Source organism: Herpailurus yagouaroundi, unplaced genomic scaffold (genome assembly GCF_014898765.1).
Source record: "Herpailurus yagouaroundi ecotype Mexico unplaced genomic scaffold, PumYag 190, whole genome shotgun sequence".
In the NCBI taxonomy this organism is placed as follows: Eukaryota; Metazoa; Chordata; class Mammalia; order Carnivora; family Felidae; genus Herpailurus; species Herpailurus yagouaroundi.
Genome location: NW_024412421.1, coordinates 1,707,850 through 1,721,057, shown reverse-complemented (window position 1 = coordinate 1,721,057; position 13,208 = coordinate 1,707,850). Strand labels below are relative to the sequence as shown.

General features: G+C 36.8%; 1 protein-coding gene across 3 annotated transcripts in view; it reads left to right on the top strand.

The window, feature by feature from the left end:
* The window catches only part of ITFG1 (integrin alpha FG-GAP repeat containing 1), a 367,923-nt gene that overhangs the window by 91,313 nt on the left and 263,402 nt on the right, over positions 1 to 13,208 (top strand). For all 3 annotated transcript variants that reach the window (XM_040497933.1, XM_040497934.1, XM_040497935.1), the window contains one exon: positions 9,028 to 9,109. In XM_040497933.1, the coding sequence (XP_040353867.1) occupies positions 9,028 to 9,109 (82 nt within the window). The remainder of the gene's footprint in view (positions 1 to 9,027; positions 9,110 to 13,208) is intronic.

Genomic DNA, 13,208 nt, shown 5'->3' with positions numbered 1-13,208 from the left:
TTTATTTAATGGGGGGTGGAGGGAAGGGGAAAGTGGGTGATGGGCATTGAGGAGGGCACTTTTTGGGATGAGCACTGGGTGTTGTATGGAAACCAATTTGACAATTTCATATAAAAAATAAAATAAGTTTATTCATTTATTTTGAGAGAAACTGACACAGTGCTGGTGGGGGAGGGTCAGAGAGAGAATGAGGGAGAATCCCAAGCAGGCCCCATGCTGCCAGTGCAGAGCCTGATGCAGGACTCAAACCCATGAAACAGTGAGATCGTGACCTGAGCCTAAACCAAGAGTCTGACGCTTAACCCACTGAGGCACCCAGGCAGCCCTACAGTCTTTTATTTAATGTCTCTTTTCTTTGATACAAGTTTTACTACCCCAGTTTTCTTTTCACTTGCATTTGCATGGTAAATTGTTTTCCTCACTTTACTTTCAATCTGCATGTGTTTTTAGGTCTGAAATGAGTCTCTTATAGGCAACAGATAGCTGTGTCTTGCCTTTCTACACATTCTGTCATCCTGTGTCTTTTAGTTGCAGTAGTCAGTCCATTTACATTCAGTGTAATTATTGATAGGTATGTACTTACTGCCATTTTGTTACTTGTTTTATGTCTGTTTCTATAGTTCTTCTCTGTTCCTTTCTTCTTTTGTTGTCTTCCCTGGTGGTTTGATGGGTTTCTTTAGTGATATGCTTGGATTACTTATTCTTTATTTTTTGTGTATATTTTTTGTGTAATTTTTTGATTACATGGTTACCTTTAGGCTTATATATAACATCTTATGCATACAATACTGTGTATTGAATTGATGGTCACTTAAATTTAAACCATTCTAAAAGCACTAAGTTTTTACTCCCCACCCCCCACTATGTTTTACGTACATGACATAATACGTTTCATCCTATTTTATTTTTTTTTAATGTTTATTTCTTTTTGAGAGAGAGAGACAAACAGTGTGAGCAGGAGAGGGGCAGAGAGAGGGAGACACAGAATCTGAAGCAGACTCCAGGCTCAGAGCTGTCAGCACAGAACCCAACATGGGACTCAAACTCACAAACAGTGAGATCATGACCTCAGTTGAAGTGGACACTCACCGACTGAGCCACCCAGGTGCCCCATCATCCTTTTATTTTATGAGTCCCTTGACTGGTTTTTACGGATATAATTGATTTTACTGCTTTTTGTCCCCTTTAACTTTTGTACTGGTGTTATAAGTGATTAATCTGCTTTCCTTATGTTTGTATTTACCTGTGAAATTTTTTCCTTTCATAATTTTCTTACTCCTAATTATTATGGCCTTCTCTCTCCATTCATAGATTGCCTTTAACATTTCTCAGAAGGCTCAGTGTTGATGAACTCCTTTAACTTTTGTGTGTCTAGGAAACATTTTATCTCTCTTTCTCTTCTGAATGTTAACTTTGTTGGGTAGAATATTCTTGGTTGCAGGTTTTTCCTTTCAGTACTTTGAATATATCATTCCACTCCCTTTTGACCTGCAAACTTTCTGCTGGCAAATAAGCTTATAAGCCTTATGTGGTTTCCCTTGAATGTAACTGTTTTCTCTTACTGTTTTTAAAATTCTCTCTTTATCAGTACTTTATGCCATTTTAATTATTATGTGTATCATTATGAACCTGCTTGGGTTGATTTTGTTGGGGGCTTTCTGTGCCTCCCGAATCTGGATGTCTGTTTTCTTCACCAAATGTTTTTCACCAAGGGATGTTTTCAGCTATTATTTTTTCAAATAAATTTTCTGCCCCTTTGTCTCTTCTCCATTTGGGATGCCTATAATGCAAATATTATTACACTTGATGATGTCACTGACTTCCATAAGTCTATTCTCATTTTTTATTATTCTTCTTTCTCTCTGCTGTTCAGCTTGGTTGCTTTCCATTACTCTGTCTTCCGGGTCACTAATTTGTTCTTCTATCTCCTCTGATCTTCTATTAATTCCCTCTAGTGCTTTTTTAATTTCAGTTATTATCTTCTTGTTCTCTAATTGGTTCTTTTTTATATTTTCAATCTCTTTTTGAATGTCTCACTAAGGTTCTACACTCTTTTCGCAAGTCCAGTGAGTGTCTTTATGACCATTACTTTGAATTCTTTATGAGGCATATTGTTTATCTCCATTTCATTTAGATCTTTTGCTGTGGCTTTATATCTTTCATTTAAGAAATATTCCTATGTTTCCTCATTTTGTCTGACTCTCTGTTATATATTAGAGAAGTCGGGTATATTAGGGAAGTTTCCTGGTCTTGCAAATCATGGCAGTCTTTGGAATTAAACCTAGTAAAGCAATGTAGTAGGGGAAAACCTTCAAGAAGAGACCAGATATTTATTTGGTCTCTTCTATTGTTTTCTTTTAAAGAAAGTTAATAAAGTAAGTGATGGGCAGTAGAGACTAAGGGCTGTTCTTGCAGTAAAACAGCTGGATCTGTAATATACCCATATTGACAATAAGTCACTGGTACAGTTAAGGGAAATGTAGACTTAGTATTAACTAGTTTAAATAAAGTGTAGATTTTGTTAAATGGAGGATTATTTTCAGTTAGAGATTGGACAAACAATTTGTAGGATACACTAGTTGACCAAAAAAAACCCTCCAAATATCTATAAAGCCATTTTAGGTAGTAGAACTAGAGCTTTAGCAAATCTCATTAGAATGTGAATTGTGTACACAGTCCCATGCAGGTGCTCTGGGAGGCACATAAATTAATGGAGCTTATAGGCCAAGAAGGCTAAGTATGGGCAGCTCTGGCTGGTATAATGAGGTATACAAACCTCATGCTACAAGTAGCTCAGAGACAGAGCAGTTGCTTCTGTTTGGTCTACCAAAGATCATCAGGGAAGACTCCATAAAGATGTGGTATTTGAAATGGCCAGTACAAATGAGCAGGATGTTAGTGGTTGGAAGTGAGAGAAAGAAATGGGGAAGGAAGTACACAGGAACCCAGGACATATTCAGAGAGTTGAACATGGCTGGTTTGGCCCAGAGCATGAAAAGATACTGGAAGGTAAGATAAGAAGAATTGGTTTAGACAAGATCAGCAGAAGCTTTGACTTCTAAACTAAGTAATTTCATCTTTTAAATATTTATTGAGAAGCTTCTAAACCTTTTAGGACTGAAGGTGAGATGAACAGACTTCTCATTGTTGCCATTATCTTACTACTGCATATCAGATAAGTTTGCATGGAAAATCTGGAAGCAGGGAGATAACTTAGGTGGAATTTACTATCACCTGGGAAAGAGGTGAATGATTAAAGGAATAAAGTATTGGGAATGGCCTAGAAGGGATAAATATGAAAAATATTTATCAATGCAAGGGTAATTTGTGTTTTGTACTAGTGACCAGAGAAAAGACAAATGAAATATCTAATTTGAGGTAGGAAAAAAAAATTATTTCAGATAAGAGACATATCAAGAAGGCAATTAGTAATGTAGGAGTAGACAGAGAAAGACAAATATCATATGACTTCACTCATATGAGGGCTTTAAGAGACAAAACAGATGAACATAAGGGAAGGGAAACAAAAATAATATAAAAACAGGGAGGGAAACAAAACATCAGAGACTCTTAAATATGGAGAACAAACAGAGGGTTACTGGAGGGATTGTGGGAGGGGGCATGGGCTAAATGCGCAAGGGGCATTAAGGAATCTACTCCTGAAATCATTGTTGCACCATATGCTACCTAACTTGGAACTAAATTTAAAAAAAATTTTTTTAATTAAAAAAAAAAAGAAATATAGGACTAGAGTTCAAGGAACAGACTAGGTAAGTGTCACAAAGGAAAAGACTAAGGACAAAAATGGCAAAGCCAGACCCTTGGGCAATACCTACCACCCTTTATGTTAGAAACTTATAGTCTTGACACTATTATCATTTGGGGCCAGATAATTCTTTACCATAGAGTTCCGTCTTATGCATTGTAGGTGGTTTATCAGTTTCTCTGACTTCTACTCACTTAGATGCTAGTAGCTACCTCCGATTTTGACAATCAAAAAGATCTCCAGACATAGCCCAGTGTCCTTGGAGAACAAAATCACCCCCGTTGAGAATCATTACTTTATATGAATAAAGATGTAAACACAAAATAGTCATCAGATATTACTTCTTGGTCATTTTCTCAAACATTGTAAATATAACAATTTTAACATTAAATATTAAAACATATAGGCCAATGCATGGGTAGCCATCTATAAAAAAAGATACTTGTTATATCATTGCACCTGTGGTTGGAATTTAAGCATAAACTGGCAGGTAGTGTCCACTGTCACTGGCAGTGGGTTAGCTGCTTCAATGACAGATGGTAGTGTTTGTAGCAGGAATAGTGGTATTATTATTAGTGTTCCTACTAGTGATAATAGTTAATGTTTACTAAATCCATACTGTCTGCATATATTCTACTAAGCACTTTATATGGACTATCTCACTAATCTTCACAAAACTTTGTAAAAATACATTTTCAAGATAAGTAAACAGATGCTTTTAGAGTAGAGCTAACTTATTTGGAACTGAAAGCTAGCAAACAGTGTAAGTTGTTTGTTGTACAGACAAAAGGAAAGGCAAAAGACATAGCTGCAGCAGAACCCCTAATGGCTTCAACAGTGAAGACCAGTGAGAACAGCATGGTAAAGAATGAGACCAAGTATAGTGCATTCATGTCAAATAGCAGTCCATGAAAAAGGTACTCTTAGCTCCTAAGAATAGGACTGCCATTATAAAAATACTATATAATTGCCTAATAACTTTACATTTTGTAGAATACTTTCTAATTTGTCATTGCATTGATACCATATAGAACCCTCAAGTAGACCATATGTTTATCCCCTTCTAAGGGCTTAGAGCTGAGACCCACAACAGTAAGTGGCTGTTCCAAAGTGATACAACTTACCAATGAAAGCGGAACTAGAACCCCTGTCATCTAACTCTACATCTAGTGCCCTTTCCATTAGTCTATTCTGCTCTCTAGGTATGAAAGAGTCTTGATTATATGCTAGTATTTCCTACGTTAGATAGGTGCAAAGCAATTTCATGTTTGAAAATAAGTATGGACAAAGCAGGAAAGAATATCCAATGGAATAAAGACAGTCTCTTCAGCAAGTGCTGCTGGGAAAACTGGACAGCAACATGCGGAAGAATGAACATGGACCACTTTCTTATACCATACACAAAAATAAACTCAAAATGAATGAAAGATCTAAATGTAAGACAGGAAGCCATCAAAATCCTCGAGGAGAAAGCAGGCAAAAACCTCTTTGATCTTGGCCGCAGCAACTTCTTACTCAACATGTCTCTAGAGGCAAGGGAAACAAAAGCAAAAATGAACTTTTGGGACCTCATCAAAATAAAAAGCTTCTGCACAGCAAAGGAAACAATCAGTAAAACTATAAGGCAACCAATAGAATGGGAGAAGATACTTGCAAACGACATATCAGATAAAGGGTTAGTATCCAAAATCTATAAAGAACTTATCAAACTCAACACCCAAAAAACAAGTAATCCAGTGAAGAAATGGGCAAAAGACATGAATAGACACTTCTCCAAAGAAGACATCCAGATAGCCAACCGACACATGAAAAAATGCTGCACATCCCTCATCATCAGGGAAATACAAATCAAAACCACAATGAGCTACCACCTCACACCTGTTAGAATGGCTAACATTAACAACTCAGGCAACAACAGATGTTGTCAAGGATGTGGAGAAAGAGGATGTCTTTTGCATTGTTGGTGGGAATGCAAGCTGGTGCAGCCACTCTGGAAAACAGTATGGAGGTTCCTCAAAAGATTAAAAATAGAACTACCCTATGACCCAGCAATTGCACTACTAGGTATTTATCCAAGGGATACAGATGTGCTGTTTCGAAGGGACACATGCACCCCCATGTTTATAGCAGCACTATCAACCATAGCCAAAGTAAGGAAAGAGCCCAAATGTCCATCAATGGGTGAATGAATAAAGAAGATGTGGTATATATATACAATGGAGTATTACTTGGAATCAAAAAGAATGAAGTCTTGCTATTTGCAACTACGTGAATGGAACTGAAGGGTATTATGCTAAGCAAAATTAGTCAGAGAAAGGCAAATATATGACTTCACTCATATGAGGACTTTAAGAGACAAAACTGATGAACACAAGGGAAGGGAAACAAAAATAATATAAAAACAGGGAGGGGGACAAAACATAAGAGACTCTTAAATATGGAGAACAAGACAGAGGGTTACTGGAGGGGTTGTGGGAGGGGGATTGGGCTAAATGGGTAAGGGGCATTAAGGAATCTACTCCTGAAATCACTGTTGCACTATCTGCTAACTAATTTGGATTTAAATTAAAAAAAAAATAAAGTTAAAAGTGAAAATAAGTATGGTCATACTTCACTTTAAAATGTGTTATCTGGGGCGCCTGGGTGGCACAGTCGGTTAAGCGTCCGACTTCAGCCAGGTCACAATCTCGCGTTCCGTGAGTTCGAGCCCCGTGTCGGGCTCTGGGCTGATGGCTCAGAGCCTGGAGCCTGCTTCCGATTCTGTGTCTCCCTCTCTCTCTGCCCCTCCCCCGTTCATGCTCTGTCTCTCTCTGTCCCAAAAATAAATATAAACGTTGAAAAACAAAAAATTTTTAAATGTGTTATCTAATAAGAGTAATAACATGTTGATAAAGTTTATAGAATGATTTTTATCAAATATTAAATATGTAAATGATACTAATCTGAATTGAGATTGAGTTATATACTTTTCTGTTACCAATTAGAGCAAAGAATAAGTAATGATAATAAAGGGAAGTTAAATTTGATAAAGTATTATCTTCCCCTAATTATGTCATGTATATAATGTATTCTGCATGCTCTCACTGTAGCAAGAATATGTTCTTTTTCCCCAGTGACTGAAAGGAACTATTGCTTTTGTTCTACTGAGGTTCGGGGTTAATATGGCATCTTAGACATGGGAGACCATCACCTGGGAAGTACTCAGTGTTTCTTGACGGAAATGCACCATGAGGTTATATCCAGAAACACTTCTACATATACTTATTAAGTTTAACAGAACTTCACTGGAGTAATTTGTTCACTTGAATCAGTATAATGAGTTGACATTCCTCTTGATGTTAACGTGAAGCTGATGTAGTTTAAAAGAGATTTTCCATTTATCCTAGAACCATTATGTCCACTCTACAGAGTGAACATATGCTATGATGTTTCTAAAGTGCAAAGGCAGTGGGAACTTCAGTCAGAGATTTGGCACCTTTGATATATCTCTAATGTAACTTCAGGTACTCCATAAGACTGGAGGGGAATCATAAGTTTAAGACACTATGTAAATAAGATTTCTATAGAAGCATCATTCAAAAAGTATATCAGATACTTTAGTAATCGTAGGGGAAACATGTTTCTGCATGCAGATAACACTGTTAAAATGATTGGAAAATACTTGATTTGTCACAAGACAAATCTTACCCACTTACTCATGTTCCTCGAGCATTTGGTCTTCATGTTTTCAATGCAGCAGTGCCTTTCTCTAAAATAGCAGAAGTGACTCCTTATAAAATTAACTTGCAAATCTGCACTATCCTTAGAAAATTTTTTAATTTTTATAATATTTTCAACATATAGTTATCTATATAAAGTATATAGTAATCAAAGTATGCAAATAGTGAGTAGAAATGTCAGTGATAAAAAGAATGCTCTGTATAGAACTAAGTGCTCCAAGTTCAGGTTTTTTGTTGATTTTTCTGGTGTTGTAATCTAAAATTGTAGAAAAGGAGGGCACCTGGGTGCCCAACTCTTGATTTTGGCTCAGGTCAAATCCCACAGTCATGGATTCAGGGTTCATGTTGGGCTCTGCAGTTAACGTAGAGCCTGCTTAAGATTCTCTCTCTCTCTCTCTCTCTCTCTCTCTCCCCCTCTCCCTCTCTCTCTCTCTCTGTCTCTCTCTCTCTCTCTCTCTCTCTCTGTCTCTCTCTCTCTGTCTCTCTCCCCTGCTTGTGCTGTATAAATGACTGAATGAATCAATAAAATTATAGAAAGAAAAGGCAATTCTCCATTTGGAAAGAGTAACTGAAACAAAGGATCTCTAATGGGTTTTCTTTCTTGTTTAGCTTAGCTTCCTCTCCTTAGCACCTACCAGTTGTTGTAATCCTTTGTTCCCTTTTCACAATGATACACAAACTTGAGTTGAGTTGCTAATGAATGGCCCTTTAAGGATCCATGGAATTATCATCTCATTTGAATTTTTTTTTTTTTTTTTTTTTTTTGAGAGAGAGAGAAAGAGATCGCACACAAGCCAGGGAGAGGGTCATGGGTTGGGGGAGAGATAGGGAGAGAGAGAGAGACAGAGACAGAGAAAGAGAAAGAATGAATCATAAGAAGAAGGTTCCATGCTCAGTGCAGAGCCTGACGTAGGGCTCTGTCTCACAACCCTGGGATCATGACCTGAGCCAAAATCAAAAGTCAGATGTTCAACCAACTGAGCCACCCAGTCACCCCTCATCTCATTTGAATCTTGATATTTTTTCTTAATTGTACCCAATAGAAGTCTTCTTCCTTTGAAATCTATAAAACAGTGTCTTTGCTACTTACTTGTACCACTTATGTGTTACCTTCAGAAGTTCTATTTTCTTGACATATCTTATCTCCCAATTGAACTGGAAGCTTCCTGAAGGTAGGATCTATTTTTTATACTTCTTTATATTTCCAAATATAAAGAATATACCAAGTACACTCCTATTTCCACAGTACTTGAAAGGAGAAGACACTCATTATGTCTGAAATTATAATGAAGATTTAGTAAAGAATATAACACCAGAAGGCAAGGAAAGCACTCCAGGCAATTTTTATCAACTCACAGCAGTTGCTTTTTCTTTCTTTTTTTTTTTTATGGTAAAAGTAGAACAGAAAAGTGAATAGTTTTTTTGTAGTACAACAAAAGCCTTAAATTATTTATTTCCCTGCCTCAGTTAAAATGCTTTGTTTCACACTTGACAGATGAATGGATTATAATAGTCTAATCCAAACATTTCTGCCATTAACAGGATGGAAATTTCTCTGTCAATACTGTATTTGAAAAACCTCAAAATATGGTGGTGATTGGACAGTCAGCATTTGCAGACTTTGGTAAGATTCTTTTCATCTTTCAAATTCTACCCCTCTCTCTAACCTAGTCATATTAATTTCCCATACCTGAATATAATTGTATTGTCTTCAGAACTATTAAAGATTTAAAAGGTGTCTTTTCCAGGATTATACATGGCATGTGGTCAATTCCTTAACACAAGAAGGGGCCATTTATGACATTTATGTTTAAAGTATAATTTGAACTTAAGGGACTCCTGTTTGCAGGAGTAACATGCAAAACAAGGAAGTCTGTTGAGGCTTTTCTAAAGGATACCAACTAGTGATTATCGTGAAGTCTTCATACATTTCTAAATGATGGAACAAAAAAAATTGGGAGTTAACCTGACCTCTTGAAACTTGAATACTAAAAACCATTTCTATTTACATCATAATTTCAAAGAAGAGTAACATCTATTGTGAATTTGCCAGATGAGGACACATGAATCTCTGTTTTCCTTAAGATTCTACACTGTAAATCAAGTTCACTTTGGTTAGGAACTTCCAAAGCATGTATGCCTCTTTCATCATTTGTCAGTTATTATTAAAAAGAATTTTGTATTAGATAGTAAAGTAGTCTAGATGACCACTACCTAGGAGTTTAAAGCCCACTCTCCTCCTACTTTTCCTTCATTCTGCCAATAAATACCTCAACTTCTTCCTCAGAATCCAGATGACATGTCACCATGTCCAGAGGCCTCAGCTCCCTCATTTGTCAAATTTCAATGACAATTGTATCCACCTCCCAAGACCATAGTGAGGAACACAATGTGAATAAAGTACACTATTGGGCACATAGTAATATGACAATAAATTACTGTATAACATCTTTTCATTGGACTTACCTGTTTTTTTGTTGTCATTACTGCTCTTTGCTCAGTTGGCTCAATCAGCTCTTTGTTCAGTGTCATAGAAATGAATCCCAAGGCAGCTATAACATGTTTAATAGTGTTATTTGAGGGGTACCTGGCTGGCTCAGTCAGTTAAGCGCTGGTCTCTTCATTTCGGGTCAGGTCATGATCTCGTGGTTCGTGAGATTAAGCTTCATGTCAGGTTCTGCAACAGTGCAGAGCCTGCTTGGGATTCTCTCCCTCCTTCTCTCTCTGCCCCTTTGTATGTGTGCATGTGTGCGTACACACTCTCTCAAAAATAAATAAACTTTAAAAAATAGTGTTATTTGATAGAAATATCAACATCTCTATGTTGTACTGTATTTTAGTTTGGTTATGTTGCATGTTACTTTGATTTTGAGCTCATTTCTGGTTCCTGATTTACATATAGTCTTTAATAAGCAAATAGTGAAGTTATACATGAAAATTTTTTTAAATTTGCTGACTGACTTGATAAGTTGGATTGACAACAAATCCTTTTGCAAGTCTTCCTCTAGAAAAAAACATTATATAATTTTCAAGAATACACATACCTCCCTTAACTCTAGTTAAGAACTTCTATTTGTGTTATGATTGTGTGTTTTATATAAGTGCCTTGACTTTAACAACATTATTGGTAGCTTTTCTTAAAATTTATTTAAATTTGACTAACCATAGACTTTTACATGCAGGTATTGTTCAAATGTGTAGAATATAGGATATAGCCCATTAAGAAACATAACTATATTTCCCCACTATTTTTAATGACTTTAGGTAGCATATCAGTAAACACTTTTATTCATTTTCTTTTAATATGAAATTTATTTTCAAATTGGTTTCCCTACAACACCCAGTGCTCATCCCAACTGGTGCCCTCCTCAATACCCATCACCCACCTACCCCTCCCTCCCACCCCCATCAACTCGCAGTTTGTTCTCAGTTTTTAACAGTCTCTTATGCTTTGCCTCTCTCCCTCTCTAACCTGTTTTTTTTTTCTTCCCATCCCCCATGGTCTTCTGTTAAGTTTCTCAGGATCCACATAAGAGTGAAAACATATGGTATCTGTCTTTCTCTGTATGACTTATTTCACTTAGCGTAACACTCTCCAGTTCTATCCACATTACTAAAAAAGGCCATATTTCATTCTTTCTCATTGTCACGTAGTATTCCATTGTGTATATAAACCACAATTTCTTTATCCATTCATCAGTTGATGGACATTTAGGCTCTTTCCATAATTTGGCTATTGTTGAAAGTTCTGCTCTAAACATTGGGGTACAAGTGCCCCTGTGCATCAGTACTCCTGTATCCCTTGGGTAAATTCCTAGCAGTGCCATTGCTGGGTCATAGGGTAGATCTATTTTTAATTTTTTGAGGAACCTCCACACTGTTTTCCAGAGCGGCTGCACCAATTTGTATTCCCACCAACAGTGCAAGAGGGTTCCCATTTCTCCACATCCTTGCCAGCATCTATAGTCTCCTGATTTGTTCATTTGACTACTTTGCATGGCATGAGGTGGTATCTGAGTGTGGTTTTGATTTGTATTTCTCTGATGAGGAGCGACGTTGAGCATGTTTTCATGTGCCTGTTGGCCATCTGGATGTCTTCTTTAGAGAAGTGTCTATTCATGTTTTCTGCCCATTTCTTCACTGGATTATTTGTTTTTCAGGTGTGGAATTGGTAAGCTCTTTATAGATTTTGGATACTAACCCTTTATCTGATATGTCATTTGCAAATATCTTTTCCCATTCCGTTGGTTGCCATTTAGTTTTGTTGATTGTTTCCTTTGCTGCGTAGAAGCCTTTTATCTCATGAGATCCCAATAGTTCATTTTTGCTTTTAATTCCCTTGCCTTTGGGGATGTGTCAAGTAAGAAATTGCTGTGGCTGAGGTCAGAGAGGTTTTTTCCTGCTTTCTCCTTTAGGGTTTTGATGGTTTCCTGTCTCACATTCGGGTCCTTTATCCATTTTGAGTTTGTTTTTGTGAATGGTGTAAGAAAGTGGTCTAGTTTCATCCTTCTGTATGTTGCTGTCCAGTTCTCCCAGCGCCATTTGTTAAAGAGACTGTCTTTTTTCCATTGGATATTCTTTCCTGCTTTGTCAAAGATTAGTTGGCCGTACTTTTGTGGATCTAATTCTGGGGTTCTGTTCTATTCTGTTGGTCTGTGTGTCTGTTTTTGTGCCAATACCATACTGTCTTGATGATGACAGCTTTGTAGTAGAGGCTAAAGTCTGGAATTGTGATGGCTCCCACTTTGATCTTCTTCTTCAATATTACTTTGGCTATTCATGGTCTTCTGTGGTTCCATATGAATTTTAGGATTGCTTGTTCTAGCTTCGAGAAGAATGCTGGTGCAATTTTGATTGGAATTGCATTGAATGTGTAGATAGCTTTGGGTAGTATTGACATTTTAACAATATTTACTCTTCCAATCCATGAGCATGGAATGTTATTCCATTTCTTTGTATCTTCTTCGATTTCCTTCATAAGCTTTCTATAGCTTTCAGCATACAGATCTTTTACATCTTTGGTTAGATTTATTCCTAGGTATTTTATGCTTCTTGGTGCAGTTGTCAATGGCATCAGTTTCTTTATTTGTCTTTCTTTTGCTCATTATTAGTGTATAAGAATGCAACTGATTTCTGTACATTGATTTTGTATCCTGCGACTTTGCTGAATTCATGTGTCAGTTCTAGCAGACCTTTGGTGGAGTCTATCAGGTTTTCCATGTATAATATGTCATCTGCAAAAAGTGAAAGCTTGACTTCATCTTTGCTAGTTTTGATGCCTTTGATTTCATTTTGTTGTCTGATTGCTGATGCTAGCACTTCCAACACTATGTTAAACAACAGCGGTGAGAGTGGACATCCCTGTTGTGTTCCTGATCTCAGGGGGAAAGCTCTCAATTTTCCCCCATTGAGGATGATATTAGCTGTGGGTTTTTAATGAATGGCTTTGATGATGTTTAAGTATGTTCCTTCTATCCTGACTTTCTCAAGCGTCTTTATTAAGAAGGGATGCTGAATTTTATCAGATGCTTTTTCTGCATCGATTGACAGGATCATATGGTTCTTTTCTTTTCTTTTATTAATGTGATGTATCACATTGATTGATTTGCAAATATTGAACCAGCCCTGCAGCCCAGGCATGAATCCCACTTGATCTCATTTACTCATGGTGAATAAGTCTTTTTATATGCTGTTGAATTTGATTTGCTAGTATCTTACTGAGA